The 22,207-nt window shown below is 50.3% G+C and overlaps 1 protein-coding gene across 1 annotated transcript in view; it reads left to right on the top strand.

Annotated features, from left to right (window-relative positions):
• Eif2ak4 (eukaryotic translation initiation factor 2 alpha kinase 4) overlaps positions 1–22,207 on the top strand; it is a 53,048-nt gene that overhangs the window by 11,624 nt on the left and 19,217 nt on the right. Inside the window, exons 5-23 of the mRNA XM_090318621.1 lie at positions 1,341–1,421; positions 2,560–2,708; positions 4,027–4,142; positions 4,345–4,502; positions 6,065–6,600; positions 7,346–7,452; positions 8,262–8,419; positions 9,625–10,025; positions 10,841–10,910; positions 12,667–12,750; positions 14,165–14,287; positions 14,915–15,019; positions 15,807–15,864; positions 16,596–16,675; positions 17,499–17,600; positions 18,702–18,755; positions 20,380–20,616; positions 21,502–21,577; positions 21,839–21,960. Coding sequence (XP_090174747.1) covers positions 1,341–1,421; positions 2,560–2,708; positions 4,027–4,142; positions 4,345–4,502; positions 6,065–6,600; positions 7,346–7,452; positions 8,262–8,419; positions 9,625–10,025; positions 10,841–10,910; positions 12,667–12,750; positions 14,165–14,287; positions 14,915–15,019; positions 15,807–15,864; positions 16,596–16,675; positions 17,499–17,600; positions 18,702–18,755; positions 20,380–20,616; positions 21,502–21,577; positions 21,839–21,960 — 2,817 coding nt within the window. The remainder of the gene's footprint in view (positions 1–1,340; positions 1,422–2,559; positions 2,709–4,026; positions 4,143–4,344; positions 4,503–6,064; positions 6,601–7,345; positions 7,453–8,261; positions 8,420–9,624; positions 10,026–10,840; positions 10,911–12,666; positions 12,751–14,164; positions 14,288–14,914; positions 15,020–15,806; positions 15,865–16,595; positions 16,676–17,498; positions 17,601–18,701; positions 18,756–20,379; positions 20,617–21,501; positions 21,578–21,838; positions 21,961–22,207) is intronic.

Below are 22,207 nucleotides of genomic sequence, written 5' to 3'. Positions count from 1 at the left end.
ACTGCTGTGTTGTTAGAATGTGCTGACGCTTCAGCCACACCCAATTATCCCCCTCCGCCCCACACCCTGTACTCCCTCCTTGCTTTTCTGAGACAGTGTAGCCCAAGGCTGACCTCAGACTCTCGGTCCTGTATGCCTGGGATTACAGGCAGACACCATGACGTCCAGCTTCATGTGCTGATCTTAGTATTGCTTCCTCAAGGTCCAGACAAACGTACAAACCCACTGAGCCAGGGCTCTACGCCTGCCAGCTTTCGTCATTTCTCTCTAATAGGATCTTTGGCTGAGGCGGGCCAGGACTCTGATCCTCCTGTTTACATTTGGGGTGATAAGCATGAATCATCTTAATGAACACATGAAGACGGGGTCTGTTTGCCCAGCCAGCTAAGTAGCTAGGGTTACAGGAGTGAGGCACCAGCGCCCAGCTAACGTTTGCAGTGACATTTTCATGCATGCGTATGCCAAACATGCTCTCATCCTGTTTGCCACTCCTGCTATCCCTCCTGCCTTTTCTTCCAGCTCCTACCTAACTTCGACCTTTCCTCCGAATGTCACACCTTTTTCTGTGCTTATGCGAGCACTGCCTGTCTGTGAATCCCCAGGATTTTGTTACGGTTTATTTTATGCAGCAGACCCACACTGAACCCAAGACCTCCAGCTTGCTAGCTAGGACTACACCCCCAGCCCTTTTGTATGAAGTTTGGGTTTTGAAAAAGAGTCTCACTAACTTTGCCCAGATTAGCCTACAACTGTTAAGTCCTCCTGCCTCTGGCTTCTGAGTAGCTGAGATTACATGCATATGCCACCATGCCCCATCTTGCTTTTATTAAACTGTATAGCCCAGTCATCCTTGAGAGTAGAGAATCTGGTTTTTCATTATTAAGAGACAGCAGGTATGTAGTTAACAACATTGTTTTGGTACTGTTGTAACTGCATATCATTTGGAGATATTTTCTGGCATTTTATATGATTGCTTTTGATAATTATAATCTGAAACTTCAGGGAACTAAAAAAAACTGGAGATCAAAATGCCACGTTCTATCCTGAGGAAGCTAGAGACCGCAGCTGAAGGTCAGGGTGTTTTGGTGTGGAACCTCAGTTTTCATCCTGCCCAGGGAAGACCCAGCTCTGCCCACCTCCTGCAAGCTGGCCCTGGAGCCACAGCACTGTTCCTGCAGGCAGGCAGCACGAAGAGGGTGAAGAGTGGAGAGGGGAATAGTGCCCTACCAGCAGCCCTTGCTCGTATCTCCAGCAGGCACCAGGGAGCACAATCACTGTGGCTCTCATTCTCATGGTGTGTGTTCAGAGATCCGCATCTGACAGTGACTTATTCATTTCAGCAACGTGAAATCCTTCATGAGATTCAGAGAAGGAAAGAAGAGATAAAGGAAGAGAAGAAGCGGAAAGAAATGGCCAAGCAGGTACTCCGCCATCTCCACTGCGCGAAGTAAAGGCTACTTTCATGTCCATCAACGGCAGCCTTCCCTCTTGATGGCTGCCAACAGTAACGCTTACAGTGAAGTAACAGATGTTTCCTAAATACTAAAGTTCCCTCATGTTTCCTAAAGTTGAGGGTAATGTGTTCTGTGGAGCTGACAATTTAGGCTCAGGTGATTGTGCAGCTCCTTGGAGGAGTCACAGGCAGCCGCAGGGCAACTCTGTAGATAACCAAGGCTGGAATTGAGATGACTGGGGGAGTCCCGTGAGGGACTGACGTCTTCCCGGGTGTAGAAAGGAAAGGTTCCAGCAGCAAAGGAGTGGAAAGGATATTGTGGGCGTTTTCTTCATTTCTCCTGAGTCTGACTGGGGGGAGGGACATATTTGGAGGAATCCGGAGAAAATATTCCTTGTTCTTTACAAATGGCACATTTGACTTAGATATAGGCAAACGATCAAAGGCCCTGTGCAGAGAGGCTACATGCAGACATGGCAGCATGGCTAGAGCTCCTTCTCTTCCACTGTCTTAAGTGTGACTCGCTCCCAGCTCTGCTTCTGACCTCTCCTGCCTCCCCTAGCACCCTCCCAGCAGCCATCCGGGGCTCTCTCTGTGAATTCCTTCCTCTGCTTGCCCCAAGAGCTCAGTCTCCAAAATTCTTGAGTATCCCCATCTATAAAAATCCATATTCTCATCCAGGCACGGTGGCTCACGCCTGTAACCCTAGCTACTCAGGAGGCTGAGATCTGAAGATCAAGGTTCAAAGCCTGGACACAAAAGGACCTGAGACTCTTATCTCCAGTTAACTTCTAGAAAATGGGGTGTGGGGCTTGGCTCAAGGGTAGGGCAGTAGCCTTGAGCTGAAGAGCTCAGGGACAGCGCCCAGGCCTAGTAAAATCCCCATGACCCACCAAAAAAAAAAAAAAAATCCATATTCTCTTTAAAACTGCAACTGGACTTTAGTTCTCTACCCACTACGTATTTGGGCATGAAGCTGATGTAAGTTGAATTTTATGCCATTGTAGACATTCATGTGTGTCCTGCCCTGAATTCACCATTAAATTCCATACTCATCTTCCATCAAGACTTACATCCTAAAGTAGGGTTCATATTCCTTTTTTGAGGAACGTCTGGAAATTGCTAATTTGTCGAACCAAGATTCTAGTTCTAAGAGAGACCCAGGAGGGCCCAGAGCAGCAGCCAATCTTTATGGAAACTCTCCTGACTTTGTGGGAAATGGCAAACACCGCACCAGCTCCTCGGGAAGGGCGAGGTAAAACCCCTGGCGTTTCTCTGTGTGTGTGTGTGTCTGTGCATGCGTGCATGGGTGTGTGCTGTGCTGGTACTGGATTACAAGTGTGAACCAACAGCATCAGGCAATCTGTGGGACTTCTGATGCGGGGGATGAAAGGTATAAAAGGATTCACACAACTTGTGAAATTTGGTGGGTCATTAGCCTGCCTATCTTAGGTCCATTGAACCAGTTTTTCATTTAACACTTTCCAACTATCCTTACTTGATTTTTTTTGTTACTCTGTTTGCCAAGGATTGAACCCAGGGCCTTGCATATACTAGTGAAGCACTCTGTCTGTGAACTACACTCCCAGAGTGTTTAAAATTGTATTTTAAGCCAGTTGTCAGTGGCTCACGCCTATAATCCTAGCTACTCAAGAGGCTAAGATCTAAGGATCACTGTTTAAAGCCAGCCTGGCCACAAAAGTCCATGAGACTCATCTCTCCAATTAACCACCAGAAAGCCAGAAGTGGCGCTGTGGTTCAAAGTGGTAGAGGGGTAGCCTTGCGCTGAAGAGATCAGGGCAGTGCCCAGGCCCAGAGTCCAAGCCCCATAACCTACCCCCCCCAAAAAAAAAATGCGTTTTAAGACAGGGTGTCTATATAAGTTGTTCAGGCTGGCCTCCTGGATAGCTGAGATTAAGTATGTCACCATGCCCTGTCCCAAGAATTCTTTGGGGGGCCCAGGAGTGTGGCCTACCGGTAGAATGCTTGCCTAGCATACACGAAGCCCTGGGTTTGATTCCTTGGTACCACATACACAGAAAAAGCTGGAAGTGCTGCTGTGGCTCAAGTGGTAGAGCACTAGCCTTGAGGTAAAAGAAGATCAGGGACAGTGCCAAGTCCCTGAGTTCAAGCCCTAGGACTGGGGGAAAAATTGTTTTGGGGTGGGGAGGGAGAATTATACTGCTGAACAGCTCTGGAGGTTTTGGGCAGCATGGTACCTTCAGGTTTACTCTTGAACCTTCATGCCCCACTCCTTGCCCAAGGGGACACTGAGTGTGGGAACTGCGGAAGAGACGTGGACTTCCCATTTCATTTCACCCCATCCCTCTCTCCAGTGCCCCCAGGCCACCTCCCTCCTTTGAGGACCCCAAGCCCCTCCTGTCCCGTGGCCTCTGCCCATCCTCAGCCTGGGATGAGACGAAATGAGTGGCCATGGCAGCCAAGCTCAAAGGACCAAGGGAAATGATCTGTTGAGAGTGGGGAGGGCCCGTCATCTTCAGGAACAAGGACAAGACTTCGTGTCCTAACCGGAAATTACAGAAAGCAAATCATTGTCCAACTGTCTTTTTAAGGCGTGACCGTCAGTATTCCGTGTGTGGTGGTGAGGATTCCCCTAGCTCCTGTGAAATCCTGCATTTCTCTGTGGGAGGTTCTGACCAGCTCATGGTGCACAAAGGAAAATGTGTTGGTGAGTAAATATGTAAGTTCATTAAAGCATTCACACCGCTGAAAGTTAATCACAAAGGAACAGAATAGAACAGACACTGTCATGTTCAAACTAGACTTTCAAGTAGAGAGTACATATATTTTAGAGTCAGCACATAGTAGAGTCATGGTCGAATGTGTGAAATACTACATGAGATTTCATTACTGTTCTGTTTCACCTGCAGGCAGTGAGGAGCAGCTGGGAAAATTAGTCTACAATGCTTTGGAAACAGCAACTGGCAACTTTGTCTTTTTGTATGAGTGGGTCCTTCAGTGGCAGAAAAAAATGGGTCCATTCTTGACCAGTCAAGAGAAAGAGAAGATTGACAAGTGCAAAAAGCAGGTAGGCGTGGCTTGCTCTCGACATCTGACTTGATTGGCTTGCAGAGCTGAGTGTGGGGAGCTTCTGAGTCAGGCTGCTGTGCCTCTCTGAGTCTTCAGTGGACTTTGAGGACACACTTCTTACCACCTCTCCCGGCCCTTTCCAACTGGATTTTTTTTTTTTTTTTTGCCAGCCTTGGGGCTTGAACTCAGGGACTGGCACTGTCCTTGGGCTTTCTCAAGGCTAGTGTTCTACCACTTGAGTCACAACACCACTTCCAGCTTTTTCTGTGTATGTGGTACAGAGGAATTGAACCTGAATCTTTGTGCATGCTAGGAAGAAACACTCTACCACTAGGCCACACCCCGGCCCACCAACTAGAATTTTTTTTAAGGTTTTTTTTGTGTGTGTGCTGTGACAGTAATTAAAACAATCATAACATCAATTTGCAATACAGAGTATAAGGAGAATATTTAATACAGTATATTATAGTGGTTACAAAATAAAGAAGCTCGCTGGGCGTTTGGCCTAGTGGTTAAAGTGCTTGCCTAGCATGCATGAAGACCCGGGTTCGATTCCTCGGTACCACATATAGAAAAAAGCCGGAAGTGGTGCTGAGGCTCAAGTGGTAGAGCTCTAGCCTTGAGAAAGTCCAAGGACAGTGCTCAGGCCCTGAGCTCAAGCCCAGGACTGGCAAAAAACAAACAAACAAACAAAAACAAAATAAAGAAGCTCTAAAGAGGAAAGGCATAGTATTTAGAAATGTGTATACTTTGTATATGAAACAGAAAAACTCAGCCAAGCGCTGGTGGCTCATGTCTGTAATCCTAGCTACTCACAAGCCTGAGATCTGAGGATTAAGGTTCAAAGCCAGCTCTGGCAGGAAAGTCTCAAAAACCAGAAATGGTACTGTGGCTTAAGTGATATAGTGCTAGCCTTGGACACAAAGAGGTTCAGGGACAGTGCCCAAGTCCTGAGTTCAAGCTCCCCCACTGACAAACACACACACACACACACACACACACAGAGAGAAAGAAAGAAAAATGTGTCAGGCACCAGTGGCTCATAGCTACTCAGGAGGCTGAAATCTGAGGATCACGGTTCAGATCTGGCCCAGGAAGGAAAGTCTGAGACTCTTATCTCTGCCTACCAGAAAATCAGAAGTAGAGCCGTGGCTCAAAGTGGTAGAGTGCTAGCTTTGGGCAAAAAAAGCTCAGGGACAGCACCCAAGCCCCGAGTTCAAGCCCTACAACAGACAAAAGCAAGCAAGCAAGAAGGAAAAAAAAAAAACAGAAGTAAACACACCATAATCTTGGGTAACTTCTAGCTGAGCACAGCAGTTCCATGCCTATAGTCCAAGCTTGTGGATGAAATTGGAGAAGCTGAAAATTAAACATATGGTTTGCATCTTTATTAGCTGCTAGGTTGGCCACACCGTTTAGGGGAAGGATTTGGTTTGGAGCAAATGTTTTTTTTTTTTTTGGTTGTTTTTTTTTTTTTTTTCTCAAAGCGTACGTGATAACAAATGTGCCGCTTTGGAAGTGAAATGCCAATTCATGTCTATTGAATCGTTGTCCTTCTAGATTCAAGGGGCAGAAACGGAATTCAGCTCTCTGGTGAAACTGAGCCATCCAAATGTGGTCCGCTACTTGGCCCTGAGCATCAGAGAGCTGGAGGACTGCATGGTGGTGGACCTGTTGGTGGAGCATGTCAGTGGGCAGTCCCTTGCTGAGCACCTGAGCCATGCCGGCCCCACCCCCGTGCCTCAGCTTCGCAGGTTCGCCGCCCAGCTCCTGTCTGGCCTCGATTACCTGCACAGCAACTCAGTGGTGCACAAGGTCCTGAGCGCATCGAGCGTCCTGGTGGACGCCCAGGGCACGGTCAAGATCACAGACTACAGCATCTCCAAGCGCCTGGCAGACATCTGCAAGGACGACGTGTTTGAGCAGACACGAGTTCGATTCAGCGACAGCGCCCTGCCTTACAAAAGCGGGAAGAAGGGGGACGTGTGGCGTCTCGGCCTCCTGCTGCTGTCCCTCAGCCAGGGGCAGGAGTGTGTCGAGTTCCCTGTGACCATCCCCAGAGACCTGCCCTCGGACTTCCGGGACTTCCTAAAGAAGTGAGTGCTTCGCCGTTACCAACCCGCACCTTGCTACCAGACCTGACGGGGACAGGAAGGCTAGCCTCGCTCCCCGGCCTGTGGGACCTGTCGGGGACAGGCAAGGCTGGCCTTGTGTGGTACCCAGCTGGATGGGATCTGTTTGGTCACTCTGTTTATTTTGGCCTTGGCTCTCACACTCCCTGCACTCGCTCGGGTTCATGAGCGGTGTCACGTATTTAGGGGACATTCCAGGAAGCACTGCCATCTGGGTCAGTAGGGCGGCCACAGTGGGGAAGAGCAAGGAATGCCGGGCCTGGCACACAGAAGCTCTTGCCCTCCCACTTTTGTATGTGTGTGCTGTGCCACTGCTGGGGCTTAAACTCAGATCCTATGCCCTGTCCATTTGCTTTTTCTCTCCAGGCTGGCACTATACCTGTTGAGCCACACCTCCACTTGTGGCTTCTTGCTGGTTAATTGGAGAGAAGCCTCATGGATTTTCCTGCTTGGGCTGGCTTTGAACTGATATCCTCAGATCTCAGCCTTCTGAGTAGCTAGGCTTATGTGCATGAGCCAGCAGTGCCTGGCTTCTCTCCTCGGGCTGAGAAAGCCGCCAGGTCCTAGGTGGCCCCAGCTGAGAATCACAGGCATGCAGTTTACTTCCAAGTGAGCCCCCAGCTCCCAGCAGCTCCTTGGCGGCTGTTTCTGAGAGTGAGCCCAGGGCGCCGCCTTGGTCTCGCGTGTTGATGAGTCCCCATTCCTCCAGGTGCGTCTGCCTGGACGACAAGGACAGATGGAGTCCCCAGCAGTTGCTGAAGCACAGCTTCATAAGCCCTCAGCCAAAGATGCCTTTAGTGGAGCAGAGCCCTGAAGGTGAGTGTCTCCATGCTTTGGGGGTTTTTCCTTCCTCTTTCCCTCTCGGCCTCTTCGTGATGGGCTCTCACTGCAAGCCCCCGCCTCCGGAGTGCTGGGGTTACAGACATACACCACTGTGCCAGGCTGCCTTTTCTTTCCTTTCTTCACTGGGGTGGTACTAGGGCCTAAACTCAGGTGCTATATCATCAGAACAGGCATTGGACGTAATTTTACATATATATGAATGCGTGTACATATGTATGTATGCAAATACACCTAACATTGGAAGAGGCTACACAGATTATTTCATCTGTTTTAGGCCAAACTCCACATAAATATGGTCAGTTAGGAACTGTTTGGGCCACCTTGATTTTCCAGGGTTTTCTGATAGAGTGGACATGTAGTAGCGTGGCCTCGGTGATACACCAGTCTCCCTTAGGACTTGGTGGCTGGATCTCTTCGATTTCTTGATCTACGTGCTTGATGTGCTGGAACCTGGTTTGGGTTCTGGCTTTCTCCTTCAGTCATTCACTGGGCCCCCGGTATCCAGGCTGATTTTCTGATTCTCCCTCCCTTAAGGAAGACAGGGCCAGCAGAGGTCTTGTTAAAGGCCCTTGAGGGACGATGAGCTCCTGCACTGCCCTGGCTGGGGCCCAGTGCTCGTCTGTGGCAGGCTTCCCTCACACTTCTTTTGGTGTGGTTTGAAGACAAGGCTCTTGCTCTGTACCCCTTACCCTCCCACCCCCAAGGTGTCAGGGTGGCAGGCGTGACCACCACCATGCCCCGCTTTCCCTGCGCTCTCCACTTCCCTGCCTCTTTCCTTACAGATTCCGGGGGACAAGATTATGTGGAGACCGTTATCCCCAGCAACCAGCTGCCCAGCGCCTCGTTCTTCAGCGAGACCCAGAGGCAGTTTTCCCGCTACTTCATTGAATTTGAGGAACTGCAGCTTCTCGGCAAAGGTGCCTTCGGAGCAGTCATCAAGGTGTGACAGAGTTGTCCCCGGTCCTTTGTGTTTCACTGGCACAGACTTGCAGGGTGGCTTCTGTGTTGAGGTAGACAAGAACCTGAAGAACACTTTCATGGGCTTCGGTTCACAAAGAAGGTTTTCTTTTTCCGCTTGGCTGATGGGGTTGCCGTACAGAAGAGGGTTCCCAGGCTAGAACTGAGGTGGACTCACACTGCCAAGTGGCCCCAGACGGCCCTCATGGCTTTTACTCCCAGCTCCTCTGGGAATGGGAAACTTGCCATGTGGGATGTTGTTGTTGTTTTTCGGTCGTGGGGCTTGAATTCAGGCCTGGACGCTGTCCCTGAGCTCTTTTGCACTAAGCTAGAGCTCTACCACTTTTAGCCACAGCATCTCACAGAGTATTCTGCCCTAGCTGGCTTTGAACCACGATCCTCGGATCTCAGCCCCTTCGGCAGCCAGGGTTACAGACGTGAGCTGCCAGTGTCTGGCTTAGTGATGTGTTTTTAAGGCATGCTGTTGTTCTGTCCTCCAGTCTCCATTTTCTGTCCTGTTTTATATAACTGAGCTAGTTCTTAAACCTCGTTGAATATTACCAGAGACATAGCACTTGTAAGGCCATGGATTTAATCCTCAGCACATGTGCATGTGCACACACACACACACACACCCCACACACGTCCACTTGCACATACAGTCATAACCCACTGTCAGACGTGTTTCTGTCTAGGACTGAGACCATCATGAGGAGGCATCCCTCTTCTGTAGAGGGCCTCTGTGCCTTCCTGTTCGCAGCGTTGCAAGTGCTGGCTGCATCCTAGTAGACAGACAGTGGGCGGGAGGTCTTTGTTGGAATTTAATGGCCCGTGCCTGTGTCCCGGCATTCAGAGGGCTGAGGCAGGATCTGGGTCGTAGCCTAGGCCCTACAGAAACACTTGCTTTTTAAGCGAGGTGTGCTGGTTGCACGCCTGTGATCTAGCACTTTAAAGTTCGGACAGCCTGGGCTGCAGAATGAAGCCCTGGATTCTAACAAGGGAGGTTGGGGGGAGCCGGGTTTCCCCTGGATTCCCTGGTGGACTCGGTGCCTCTGGATTGGGATGAGCTGTCTTCTGTTTGGAGTTGAGACTCTCCTGCTAGGGTCTGTGGCTGGGGTAGGGACGGGGTGACCGTGCTCAGGGCTGAGCTGCACGCCCGATCGGGGTCTTTGCTCCTGCGCGGGGCAGGTGCAGAACAAGCTGGACGGCTGCTGCTACGCCGTGAAGCGCATCGCCATCAACCCGGCCAGCAGGCACTTCCGCAGGATCAAGGGCGAGGTGACGCTGCTGTCGCGCCTGCACCACGAGAACATCGTGCGCTACTACAACGCCTGGATCGAGCGGCATGAGCGGCCCCTGGACGCCAGGCCCCCGGCTCGGGGCCCGCCTGCGGACGGAGGAGCAGAGCCGGGGCCACCCGTGGGTGAGGCCATGCCGGAGGAGGACAGCGTGGAGGCAGCCGCCCCGCCACCCATCAGCAGCTCGGTGGAGTGGAGCACTTCGGAGCGCTCCCCAGCCGGCCCCGGAGGCAGCAGCAGCGACGAGGAGGACGAGGATGAGCATGACGGGGTCTTCTCCCAATCCTTCTTGTAAGGAGCCACAGGGTGGGGGACCCCACGGCCTTGACCCTGTTAGGCCTGTGGTCAGGGAAGTGCCAAATGCCACCCTCAAAGATTTGTCCCCACTGTCTTCAAAAGCTCTCCAGCGTCTGCCTGGAGGAGTGGCTGGCGCCTGTGATCCCAGCCACTCGGGGCGCCCAGACTGGGAGGCCAGAAAAGTCCATGAGGTGCCATCTCGGCCAGTAAGAAGGCCCGTTGGCTGGCATCTGCCTGTCATCCCAGCTACCTAAGAAGCATAAGTAGGAGGACCAGGGACCACATGAGCCTGGGCCACACAGGACCCTGTTCACAAAATGAGAAAGCACAAAGAGGCGTGCCTCGAGTGAAGAGCACCTGACCGGCAAAGCACAAGGCCCTGGGTTCAAACCCCAGTACCACCAAATAAAAATACATACATCTTGTAACATCCAAGCCCAAGGGGAAGGAAAAAGTGGAGACTCAAGAACAGAAATTACTTTCAGTACTTCATCATTGTTAGCTAATTTAAGAGAGCATCCTGTAGGATACTCGGGCTGTGTAGGAGCTAGTTTTAAATCTGGATAGAATGCTCCCTGCAGAGCCACGGAACTCCGAATTACCAGAACCCACTCTGGTCTTACTTCATCGCATCCAGGAATACAACTTATCTTTTAGTCAGCTTAGCAACTAATGCTGTGGATCACAGCCAGCATCCCTGAACAAGTGTGAATGTGGTACTGAGGAATTGAACCCAGGGCTTCATGCATGCTAAAACGAGTGCTCTATCACTAAGCCACATTCCCAACCCCTGTTTTCTCTCTTTTAAGACCTACTTCAGATTCTGAAAGTGACATCATCTTTGACAACGAAGACGAGAACAGCAAAAGTCAGCATGAGGTAAGCATGCAATGGGTTGAACTTGTTTCAAGAGTCTGTGTCCTAGATGTGATATAAAATGTGTTTATTCACATAGCTTGAGAAAACTTCAAAATCATGGGCTTGGGGCCCCACTCAGGCTGGCTGGTTACTCTGCTTGGGCTGCAGCGCCCCCTGCTGGTATGGAGAGCCAATGTAGCGGGGAATGCTGGGAGACGCCTGTTCAGGGAGTGCTCTGAGCAGGCCTTGCCTGGGATAACTTTCTCATGGGAGGAAGAGAATAATCACCAGCTGTTACAGGATGCACCCATTGTAAATAAAGAACAGTTCACGTGTGGACTCGGCTAGGTGAGCATGTAAATTGATTTCAAGGAGATTGGAATAACATTAGTGAGTGTGATTTTTAGAAGTACCTTTAATTAAAATCACTTGCTAGTTAAAACCACTTTACACTCTTAAATTTTAACTTACAAGTTTAATCAGGATAATAGCATAAATAATCCACCCGGCTGGTAAGGCAGAGGTTATGCTTGTCCCTAGAGTCAGGGTATACTCTATTCTCACGTGGGCAGCAAAATTCTCTCCTGAGCAACGACCCACTGCATCCTGAGGGATGAAGGGAGCCTCGAAAAGTCAGCCCTCTTGAGCAGAGTCTCTGGAGAGGATGGGAGTTATTCAAGAGTAGAACCCACTTGTGTCCAGAGCCAAACTTCTCTTTTCTTTTTTTGAACTCAAGGCCTGGGCTCTGTCCCTGAGCTCTCTGTGCTCCAAGGCTAGCACTCTACCCCTTGAGCCAGAGCACCACTTGCAGCTTTTTCTGTGTATGTGGTACTGAGGAATCAAGCCTCAGGCTTCACGCATGCTTGGTCAGCACTCTACTGCTCAGCCACATTCCCAGCCCTTTTATTTTCTTTAATCAAGGAAAAATGCAAAAAAAAAAAATCTTTCCTCATAGAAAGTATAAACCAGGCCGGAAGTTTGGCCTAGTGGTTAAAGTGCTTGCCTAGCATGCATGAAGACCCGGGTTCGATTCCTTGGTACCACATACATAGAAAAAAGCCGGAAGTGGTGCTGAGGCTCAAGTGGTAGAGCTCTAGCCTTGAGAAAGTCCAAGGACAGTGCTCAGGCCCTGAGCTCAAGCCCAGGACTGGCAAAAAAAAAAAAAAATTCAAGGACAGTGCCCAGGCCCTGAGCTCAAGCCCAGGACTGGCAAAAAAAAAAAAAAAAAAAAAAAAAAGTACCACGTATTAGAAATAAAATTAGCCATGGGGAAACAAGCCAGATAAGTACGTAGAGAAATGGAACAGGGACGCCCAGGGCCATTGCATATTCTCCAGCCATACAAATCGTCCTTAGCCTCATGCTTCCCACCTGGAGAAGACACCACGTGCTCACTGTGCAATGGTGTAGCCATAGACCCTGTGCTCTCCTTAAAATCGCTTTCATGGTGGCACTTCCGTGTCAGCCTTCTTATCCCTTGGATGTCCATGGTAGCTTGGGTTGGCCCAACTTCAGTACCTACTCGCTTTCTGCTGTTCCCGCTGCCTCGTGTAGCAGACACTTCCGAGCTACGCAGAGCCCTCTGCTCAGAGCAGACTTAAAATTGCCGTGAGCTACTGAAGAGCCTGGGCTGCCCACTGCCCCTTCACCTTCTCTGTGGCGGCAGGGTGGCCATGTCATCGGGGCGGGCACAGGTTGGCAGTGGTGGCCTTGGTTTGGTTTCACGGCAGCCCCCATTTTGACACCCCCCCCCACCACCATGTTCCTCTTGGCTTAGGATGAAGACGGCCATGGAAAGAGCAGTCACCATGGAAGCGAGCCGTCGGCAGGCGCGGAGGCCGTGCACTACCTGTACATCCAGGTGAGGACACGCAGGGCCAGCAGCTGCCAGTGGGCACATTTCAGACAGAAGGGAGGCCGGAGGCTCCGTCAGCTACTCGGAACAGAACCCATGCCTCCCATGGGTAACGGGGTGTCGGGGTAGCCGCTGACTCTGCTGGGTCAGTTCCCACCTGGATCTGCGCATCTCACCCATGTGAGCTCAGAGGAGATTCTCCAGCCCTTTATGCCTCCATTCCTCTACAAATTGAATGACGGTAGCTAATCTCACAGATATTGGCATGTCCACAAACACCGTTCAGGTCCCATCAAGTAATGTGGGAAGGGGCCGGGAGTTTGCCTCATGCTAGAGTGCTTGCCGAGCATGCACGAAGACCCAAGTTCGATTCCTCAGTATCACATACATAGAAAAAAGCCAGAAAAAGGCTGGAAATGGTGCTGTGGCTCCAGTGGTAGAGCACTAGCCTTGAGAAAGCCCAAGGACAGTGGTCAGGCGCTGAGTTCAAGACCCAGGACTGGCCAAAAAAAAAAAAAGGAAAGAAAGAAAGAAAAAGAAAATAAGAGATGGGGCTTGGCTCAAGGGTAGGGTGATAACCTTAAGCTGAAGATCTCAGGGACAACACCCAGACCCAGGGGTAGAGCAGTAGCCTTGAACTGATGAGCTCAGGGACAGGGCCCAGGCCCTGTCAAGCCCCATGACCTAGAGAAACAAAAAAGAAAAAAGCCGGAAGAGGCTCAAGTGGTAGAGTGATAGCCCTGAGTTCAAACCCCAGGATTGGCAAAAAAAAAAAAAGGAATGTGGGATGCAAACAGAACCGAGAGACCTGTCTCCATGCCCTGCCAGCAGCCTCGGACCAAAGAAGGCTTCCTGTCCTCTGAGCGGACAGGCCTGTGGTCAGGGTCAAGAGTCTTTGCAGGAGGGCAGGGCTCTGTAGGAAAAGGATGCCTCCGCCAGGGGACTACAGCCATGCTTTCCCGGCAGTGGCGCTGGTTTGCAGCCTTGTCCACCAGGTGTCTTTGCAGCCCCACTCACGTGTCTGTCCCTCCTCGGCTGGTACTGCACACCTCCCACCATATGCTGTTGGTCTTTTGGGGGGGTGGGTGGAGAATCATTTTCAGTCATTGCTTCAGACTTGATGGCCATTTAGCTTTCATATACCCATGAGAAGCGAATGACATCATTAGGCTATTAGCCCAATTTCTGTCTTATTGTGGTTTTATTTATTTTGAGCACTCAGCTCCTTTTTTCATTATAAAAATAATGAAGTGTTAGCTAGAGATATGCTTTCCTAATATACACAAGGCCCTGGATTCAGTAACACCATCACCACCACACGTCAAAAGTCAGATCTTTCTGTAACTGCTTACAAACCACGTTGGGAGTTTCAGTGTGGATACTGTGTGACAAGTCCCGCCTGGATTGTTCTTGTCTGTAGATGGAGTACTGTGAAAAGAGCACTTTACGGGACACCATCGACCAGGGGCTGTACCGTGACACCAGCAGGCTCTGGAGGCTTTTCCGAGAGATTCTGGATGGACTGGCTTACATCCACGAGAAAGTAAGCCTTTCAGCCCTCTTCACAAGCTGATGTCTGCAAGTCAAATGAAAGGAAGGAAGGCAAAGCAAAATAGAGAGAGGACGATGGGTATATTGAGATATTCTGGTTTCTAGCTGATAGATCAAAGTGTCAAAAGACAAGCAACAGAAGTGAGTGTCAGAGTTCACAGAAAACCCTGGCAAGTGAAGACAGGGAGCTTGCCTGGCTCTGGGGGGCAAGGAAACCCGGAGTGCATTGTGTACCAGTAAAGTCTTATTGAAACAGAGCCACGACTGTTTCATTATGCAATGCCCCTAACTTGCAATTTGCGTAGTTGTAGCAGAGTCATTTTGAAGGCAGAAATTGCCAGCCTGGTGGGAATACTGCTGGGACTATAGCTTTAGGGCGGAACGTTTTCTTGATGATCATTGGAAATAGCATGCATTTTTCTTCTGCTTCAGTTTTCTCAAACCTCAAGTTGAAAGGGACCTGGATGCTGGGGCGTCTGCTGACCAGGGAAGACAGGCATTGGGTGGTGCAGTAGGGGGCGAGGGCCTGGCATCATGGGTATGCAGAGGCTAGCTGCACTGGCCTTGCAGCTTCGGGAACCACCACGGGAAGCCATGCTTGCTTCTTATTCTCCAACAGGGGATGATTCATCGGGATCTGAAGCCTGTCAACATTTTTCTGGATTCCGATGACCATGTGAAGATCGGTGATTTTGGTTTGGCCACAGACCATCTAGCCTTTGCTGTGAGTATTTTAAAAATGAGGGCCAACTGCTGGTGGCTCACGCTGAGATCTGAGGATTGTGGTTCAAAGCTAGCCTGGGCAGAAATGTCCCATAAGATTCTTATCTCCAGGGCTGGGAGTTTGGCCTAGTGGTTAAAGTGCTTGCCTAGCATGCACGAAGACCCGGGTTCGATTCCTCGGTACCACATACATAGAAAAAAGCCGGAAGTGGTGCTGAGGCTCAAGTGGTAGAGCTCTAGCCTTGAGAAAGTCCAAGGACAGTGCTCAGGCCCTGAGCTCAAGCCCAGGACTGGCAAAAAAAAAAAAAAAAAAAGATTCTTATCTCCAGTTAACCACCAAAATACTCAAAGTGGAACCTTGGCTCAAATGGTAGAGCATTAGCCTTGAGCTCAGGAAGCTTGAGAGAGGCGGAGATTGATGGCTCAGTCTGATCCAGACCCCATCTCCCCAAAGCAGGGAGGGGGAGAGAGCGGGAGGGAAGATTATGACAGTTATGTGTTTTGAGTTTTAGTGTATTTTTTTATAGTCACACAAAGAGACATCCTCTAGACAAGCCCTTCATTTTCCTACTGAAAATGTCCAAACAGAATGTATATTCTTGGAAGAATAAGAGAGTCTGAAAGGCAGTGTCAGCTGGGAGTAGTGGCTCACAACTCTCCAGACACAGTTCTTGTAGCTGTTCTGATTTTGTGTAAGGGTTTTTCTGTCCTCACTGAGAAAGGGACAGGGCACTCCCGTGGAATCTGACAGCATCTCATGGTGCCGTTTCGTTTGTTGGTGTTTTTAGGCTGATGGCAAACAGGACGAGCAGGCCGGAGATCACTTGATGAAGACAGACCCTTCAGGTAAACCCAGAAGTGTGGGCACCAGGGACTCACGCCTGTCACCTAGCTACTCAGGAGGCTGAGATCTGAACACCATTGTTCAAAGCCAGCCTGATCAGGAAAGACTATAAGATTCTTATTATTTCCAGTTAATTAACAAACACCACCATGGAGCTGTGCCTCAAGTGGTAGAGTACCAGGCTTGAGCAAAAAAGGCTCAAGCCCTGAGTTCAAGCCCCAGTTACTGGCACCAGATAAATAAATAAATAAAACAGATCACAAACTCCCTTAGCCTAAGGCTAATTCAATTAGTATTTATTAAACTTGGATAATCATGAAAGGCTTTTTTTTTTTTTAACTGTATTCGTTGTTCTCAGTTGGTGGAACAGAGCTGTACTTTTTACCCCGAGTGCTCACCACAGGCTCTGCCCAGGGCCTTGTCACTGCAGCAGGGCCCTGCTTACAAAGCAGGCAACAAGGCCGTCCTGGGCCCCTGCTCAGCTTTTGGCTGCTCCTGCGCATGCACTGCAGACAGCCGGTAGGGCCTCGCTCCTTCTTTACCTGTTTACTTATGTGTTTATTTTTCTAGTACCAGGGATTGCCTCAAGCCTCCTGTTTACTAGACTTGTGCTCTACCGCCTGAGCCACGTCCCCAGGCCTCACTCTAATGACGCCTGTGCGTTGGTTTTCTTCTGAGCTCGCCTTCTCTGTGGTCCTGCTAATGGCAAGCTCTCCCTGTCTCCTCCACACAGGCCATCTCACCGGCATGGTTGGCACCGCTCTGTATGTGAGCCCTGAAGTCCAAGGAAGCACCAGGTCTGCATACAACCAGGTGTGACGGTGTGGGGAGCAGCGGGGGAGGAGGTGGAGCACTGGCTGTGCAGCGCTCAGGCTCAGAGACTCACTGGGAGGGTCAGCAGTGCCCAAGGTTAGACACTTAGGCGGCACTGCTGCTGCCAAGAGCTTGGGGTCCCGTCCTGGGCCAGTCCTGCGAGCCAACTAAAAACCCAAAGCCAATGTGCTGGGGGAGTACAGTGCTTCAAGTGGTAGAGCACCTGCCCAGCAAGTGCAAAGCCCTGAGTTCAAACCCTGGCACCACCAAAAAAAAAAAAATTGATGGCTGGAGTCTGCCAGTCAGAGGAAGACACATACTGGGCTGGTTGGCCAGAGAGTGTCTTTTTAGGTCCTTGGTTTTTTCTTTTGTTTTTGTCAGTCTTGGGACTTGCACTCTGGGCCTGAGCTCTCCCTGAGCTCCTCAGCGCCACTTGCAGTTTTCTGGTGGTTAATTGGAGATAAGAGCCTCATGGACTTTGGTTCCCCGGGCTAACACTGGACCTGGATCCTCCGATCTCAGCCTCCTGAGTAACTAGGATTGCAGGCGTGAGCCATCAGCACCTCGCCATGTACTTTTATTTATTTATTTATTTAGGTACTAGGGATGACACCCAGAGTCTCACCCCTGGTAGGCAAGCGCAGAGATTGCCGGGAGAAATTGTGGCAGATGCCTTTCTCATCATCTAAACCGTTTTCATCCCGGTGGTTTTTGAGAACAGATAATGTGCATTCCCAGCGTGGCTTGTCTGACACCTAAGCATGCTTTTTCTGTCATTCGTGGGAAGTGGCTGTCTGGTCAAAGCTCTCTTCTTTTCTCTCAGAAAGTGGATCTCTTCAGCCTGGGGATCATCTTCTTTGAGATGTCCTACCACCCCATGGTGACAGCCTCCGAAAGGATCTTCGTTCTCAACCAACTCCGAGACGTACGTAGCACACGGGTGGCTTTCCGGCCAGCTCCGGGTCCTCAAGGCAGAAATGGCTGAACATCTGGCTCAGGCTGTAGATATCCCTTGCCTCGCCAGGGCCACCCTGCACTCAAATGTCAGCCTAGAAGATGGTGGCTGCGTTTGCAGCACGCGAGAGAGGAAGGAGGTTGCCCCCGTCCAGGGTGGTGGCAGTGTCCTGAGGTGATTCCATCCTCAACCACGTTCTTACTTTGACTTTGAATGCAGGTTCTTTTCATCTGACCTGTCTGTTTTCTCATTTCAAGACTATGTAAGCTACCGAGGTAGTCTTACAATGAGGCCTTTGTCAGGAAAGTGAGAACTTAGGAGGATGAAGTGGTTTTTAACCATAAATTAATGTTTCTCTATTACCTGGTGTTGATGTTTTGCACTTTTTTGGCCTTTTTTCTTTACTTTTTTGGGGGTCCTGAGGTTTGAACTCAGGATTTAGGTGCCATCCCTGAGCCTCTTTTGTTTTCAAGACTAGCACTCTACCACTTGAGCCACAGCACCATTTCTGGCCTTTTCTGAGTAGCTTATTGGAGCTAAAAGTCTCCCGGACTTTGCTGCCTGGCCTTAGGTTTACATTGCATTCCTCAGGTCTCAGCCCCCTGAGTAGCTGTGGTTACATGCGTGAGCAACCAGGGTCTGGTCCCTTTTTCAATGACACTCTTAATAAAATTACTTTGGATTTCCTTGACACCGTCAGACTGCTTAAATACGTTGTCCTCAGAGGAAATGCTTTGGAAACAACAATATGATGAAGTTTATGTTAATACCATGTAAGACCAGGAGCATGGCTGAGTGGTAGAGCTGCTGCCTAGTGGGTACAGTATCCTGAATTGAAGACACCACTATCACACAAAAAAGGAAGACTGGTGGTAGTAGTAGACGTGATAGTGATAATAATAACAGTAACAGCAGTACCGGTCAGGTGTCCGTATTTGGAAGAGCAAGCAACAGTCTTTCCTTCCCAGCAAATTGTAATTTCTTATTTGGTTTTCCTACTTGTGGAGAATAAGTGCTTATGCCCTGGCAATCTGCCACGCACATGCTGATTCCACGGTGATATTCTTCCAGCCCTCTTCACCAAAGTTCCCGGAAGACTTCGACGATGGTGAACACATGAAGCAGGTAATTTTCTGATGCTTTCGTTGCAGTCTTCAGTTTTTAGTTTTAATTACTGTTTTCCTTCTTCTTCAGTTAGTAAGCTTCTGCCACTTGCTTAAGTGCCCTAAGAACAGCAAGGGGACAAAAACAGAAGATAAAGGACTTGGGCTGTTATTAGACTTGAAATGCCCCATAAAAATGCCAGTGGCAGGCCTGCGAGGGTGGCCTAGTGGTAGAGTGCTTGCCTAGCATGCACAAAGCCCTGGGTTTGATTCCTTGGTGCCATATACACAGGAAAGGCCAGAAGTGGTGCTGTGACTCAAGTGGTAGAGCCCTCGCTTTAAGAAAGCTCAAGGAGGATGTGCCACTGTGGCTCAAAGTGGTAGAGCACTAGCTTTTAGCTGAAGAGCTCAGGAACAGCACCCAGGCCTGGAGTTCCTGACTGACCAGAAGAAGAAAAAGAAAGCCCAAGGACAGTGCCCAGTCCCTGAGTTCAAACCCCAGGACTGACCAAAAAAAAAAAAAAAGGTATAATTGTGTGACTTAGCTCAGATTTCAGGGAAAGGATAGCATTTTGTAGACAATCTGCTGTTGCTGTTTTTATTTTATTTTTTTTTATTTTTTGCCAGTCCTAGGCTTGAGCTCAGGGCCTGAGCACTGTTCTTGGACTTTCTCAAGGCTAGAGCTCTACCACTTGAGCCTCAGCACCACTACCGGCTTTTTTCTATGTATGTGGTACCAAGGAATCAAACCCGGGTCTTCATGCATGCTAGGCAAGCGCTTTAACTACTAGGCCAAACTCCCGGCCGTTGCTGTTGCTGTTTTTAAAGCAAGATAATGTCTCCTATCTGCCATAAATGTCCTGAGTGTGCACGCATGTCTTTGTCACTCGTGGGGAAGGCTAACCCTGAGCCCAGGGAATCAGAAAGGAAGTACTTCCAAGCGACTCCGGGTACTCTTCTACGGTGTGCCTTTCTTCTTAGTTCTAGTCATTTGTGTTGGTGAAGCTTTGCTGTTGAAGACTCCTATCTTGTGGAAATTGCTTCCTTACGCTGGCCTTTGTTGACAATCAGAGTCAAGGCCAAAAATCCCCTACGTCAGCCATTGTTGTTGAGGAGCGGAGCGTGGGGCCCCACGGCAGTAGCTTGGTGCCTCTCCCTTGTGGCTTTTGTGTCTGGGTGGACAGGTCCTGTCAGTCCTCTGAGCCTGCCCTTTGCTCACCTATCCGATTAAGGGGTTATTTGCTTTGATGTAAATAATCTGGCGTTAAACATCATGGACTTGGCAGGGGAGCGAGAAACCTGAGTGTGTGGCTGTTGATGAAGACACGCTGGTTGGACTGCTGATGTCAGTGCAACAAGTTATGAAATGTAGCCGGGCCTTGCGCACCGTCGACCCCTGCAGCACATAGGAAAGGACAGCTCCCATGAGTTTGTGTTTTCCTTTTAGTTGTTTGTGAAAAACCTCTGCCTTACAGAACTGCTGCTTTGTGCTATGGCGCAGTCCTGTGGCCGTCCTGAGGTGGGATTGGTTAATGACATGGTCCGGGATGTCAGAAATACCTATTAAAACATGCCAGCTTAGTGCAAGACGGGTGCTTCTGTGTTTGACGTGAAGCGAATGCGGGCTTGCCCGCGTCTCGCTGCAGAAGTCCGTCATCTCCTGGCTGCTGAACCACGATCCGGCAAAACGGCCCACGGCCACGGAACTGCTGAAGAGCGAGCTGCTGCCCCCACCCCAGATGGAGGAGTCGGAGCTGCATGAGGTGCTGCACCACACGCTGGCCAACGTGGACGGGAAGGCCTACCGCACTATGATGGCCCAAATCTTCTCCCAGCGCATCCCCCCGGCCATCGACTACACCTACGACAGCGACATCCTCAAGGTGCGCGTTCCCCCCCCCCCCCCCCCCCCCCCGCCTACCCACCCGCACGGCCGGTCCTCGGCTCGCAGGAGTCCTTTCAAATGCACATTCTGTAAGGACAGCCACACTGCTCATGGCTTAGGTGCAGGATTTCTGCCTGTCCCCCACCTTTCACACCCCCCTCACAGAGGTGGAGACATTGATTGCTGCCCAGACCAGCTGTCCAGGACCAGAAACATGGCAGCAGTCAGGCTGAGGACAGAAGAGTGGCTGCCGTGCTGGCTGCCCACACAGACCACCAGGGAAGCTCTGGTGCCTGCGGGCCCCTTGGCGCCAGTGGCGGGCATTGCCAGCAGGGAGCATTTGGAGGTTTCCAGGGCCTCTTCGGGTGCTCCCCCATCGTTTCTGAAGTGTGGCTGGGTTGCCAGTTGGGAGATCCTTGTGCATTTTCTGTTCTTCCAAAAAGCTGGGTGTGGTGACACACACATATAGATCGCAGTCACTTGGGAGGGGGAAACAGGAGGGTCTCCAGTTCAGAGGCAGGCCAGGCAGAATTAGCAAGACAGGATTAAATTGGGGCCTTATGCATGCTATGCAAGAACAGCCATTGACAGAACATGCAAAAGTGCCTTGTGGCTCTCAGTAGGCTGACAGCCAATCACATTAATTAATACCTGGAGGGGAGGAAGAGAAGCAGCTCTGGTCACTTCTTGGTGTCCCCAGCAGCCCCCAGGGAGGGCATGTGAGCAGTGTTAGCATGATCCCTTCCCTGAATAGATCCAGACAGGCTGACTTAAGATCTCTGCTGACCGGAGAATATGCAAGTGACAAATGTCAGCCACTGGCTCGTATTTTAGGGGTCTGTCTGATTAGATGTCAGTGGTTGTTTAACTGGTCCTATTTCAGGGCAACTTCTCCATCCGCACCGCCAAGATCCAGCAACACGTGTGTGAAGCTGTCATCCGCATCTTTAAACGGCATGGTATGTCCTCTCGGCATCCCCTCCCTTCTCGGAAGGATGGGCTTGCCAGTAGAAAGCACTGTTAGTGAACTTGGAACAGCCCCTCAGAACTAAGCTAACAGACCACCCTGGACGGGCTCTCCATCTGTGAGTTTAGAGCCGGAGCGAATCCCGTGGTGGCTTCAGCAGTCGTGGTGGCAGCTTGCTCACCTGCCAGACTTGCATCGTGGAGGCGGCCTCAGAGGAGCCTGCTGATGCGTTCTGTTTTCTGATTTGGCACAGGAGCTGTCCAGTTGTGTACCCCGCTCCTGCTTCCCCGCAACAGGCAGATCTACGAGCACAACGAAGCCGCTGTGTTCGTCGACCACAGTGGGATGCTGGTGATGCTGCCTTTCGACCTGCGGGTGAGCGGGCACTGTCTTCTCCCATCCTACACCTCCTGCGTGCACACAGCAGCTCTGGTAAAAAGACCAGACTGCACTTTCTGCCAAGCTTTTGTCTAAAAGCCATCTTTAGGGCTGAGAATGTTGGCTTAGTGTTAGAGTGCTTGCCTAGCGTGCATGAAGCCTTGGGTTCAATTCCTCAATACCACATACGCAGAAAAAGCCAGAAGTGGTCCTGTGGTAGAGTGCTAGCCTTGAGCTAAAGAAG

The sequence above is a fragment of the Megascapheus bottae genome, chromosome 25, assembly GCF_031878675.1.
Source record: "Megascapheus bottae isolate mThoBot1 chromosome 25, mThoBot2.hap1, whole genome shotgun sequence".
NCBI classification, from domain to species: domain Eukaryota; kingdom Metazoa; phylum Chordata; class Mammalia; order Rodentia; family Geomyidae; genus Megascapheus; species Megascapheus bottae.
The sequence above is the reverse complement of the archived record's forward strand: the minus strand, read 5'-3'. Positions and strand labels throughout refer to the sequence as shown.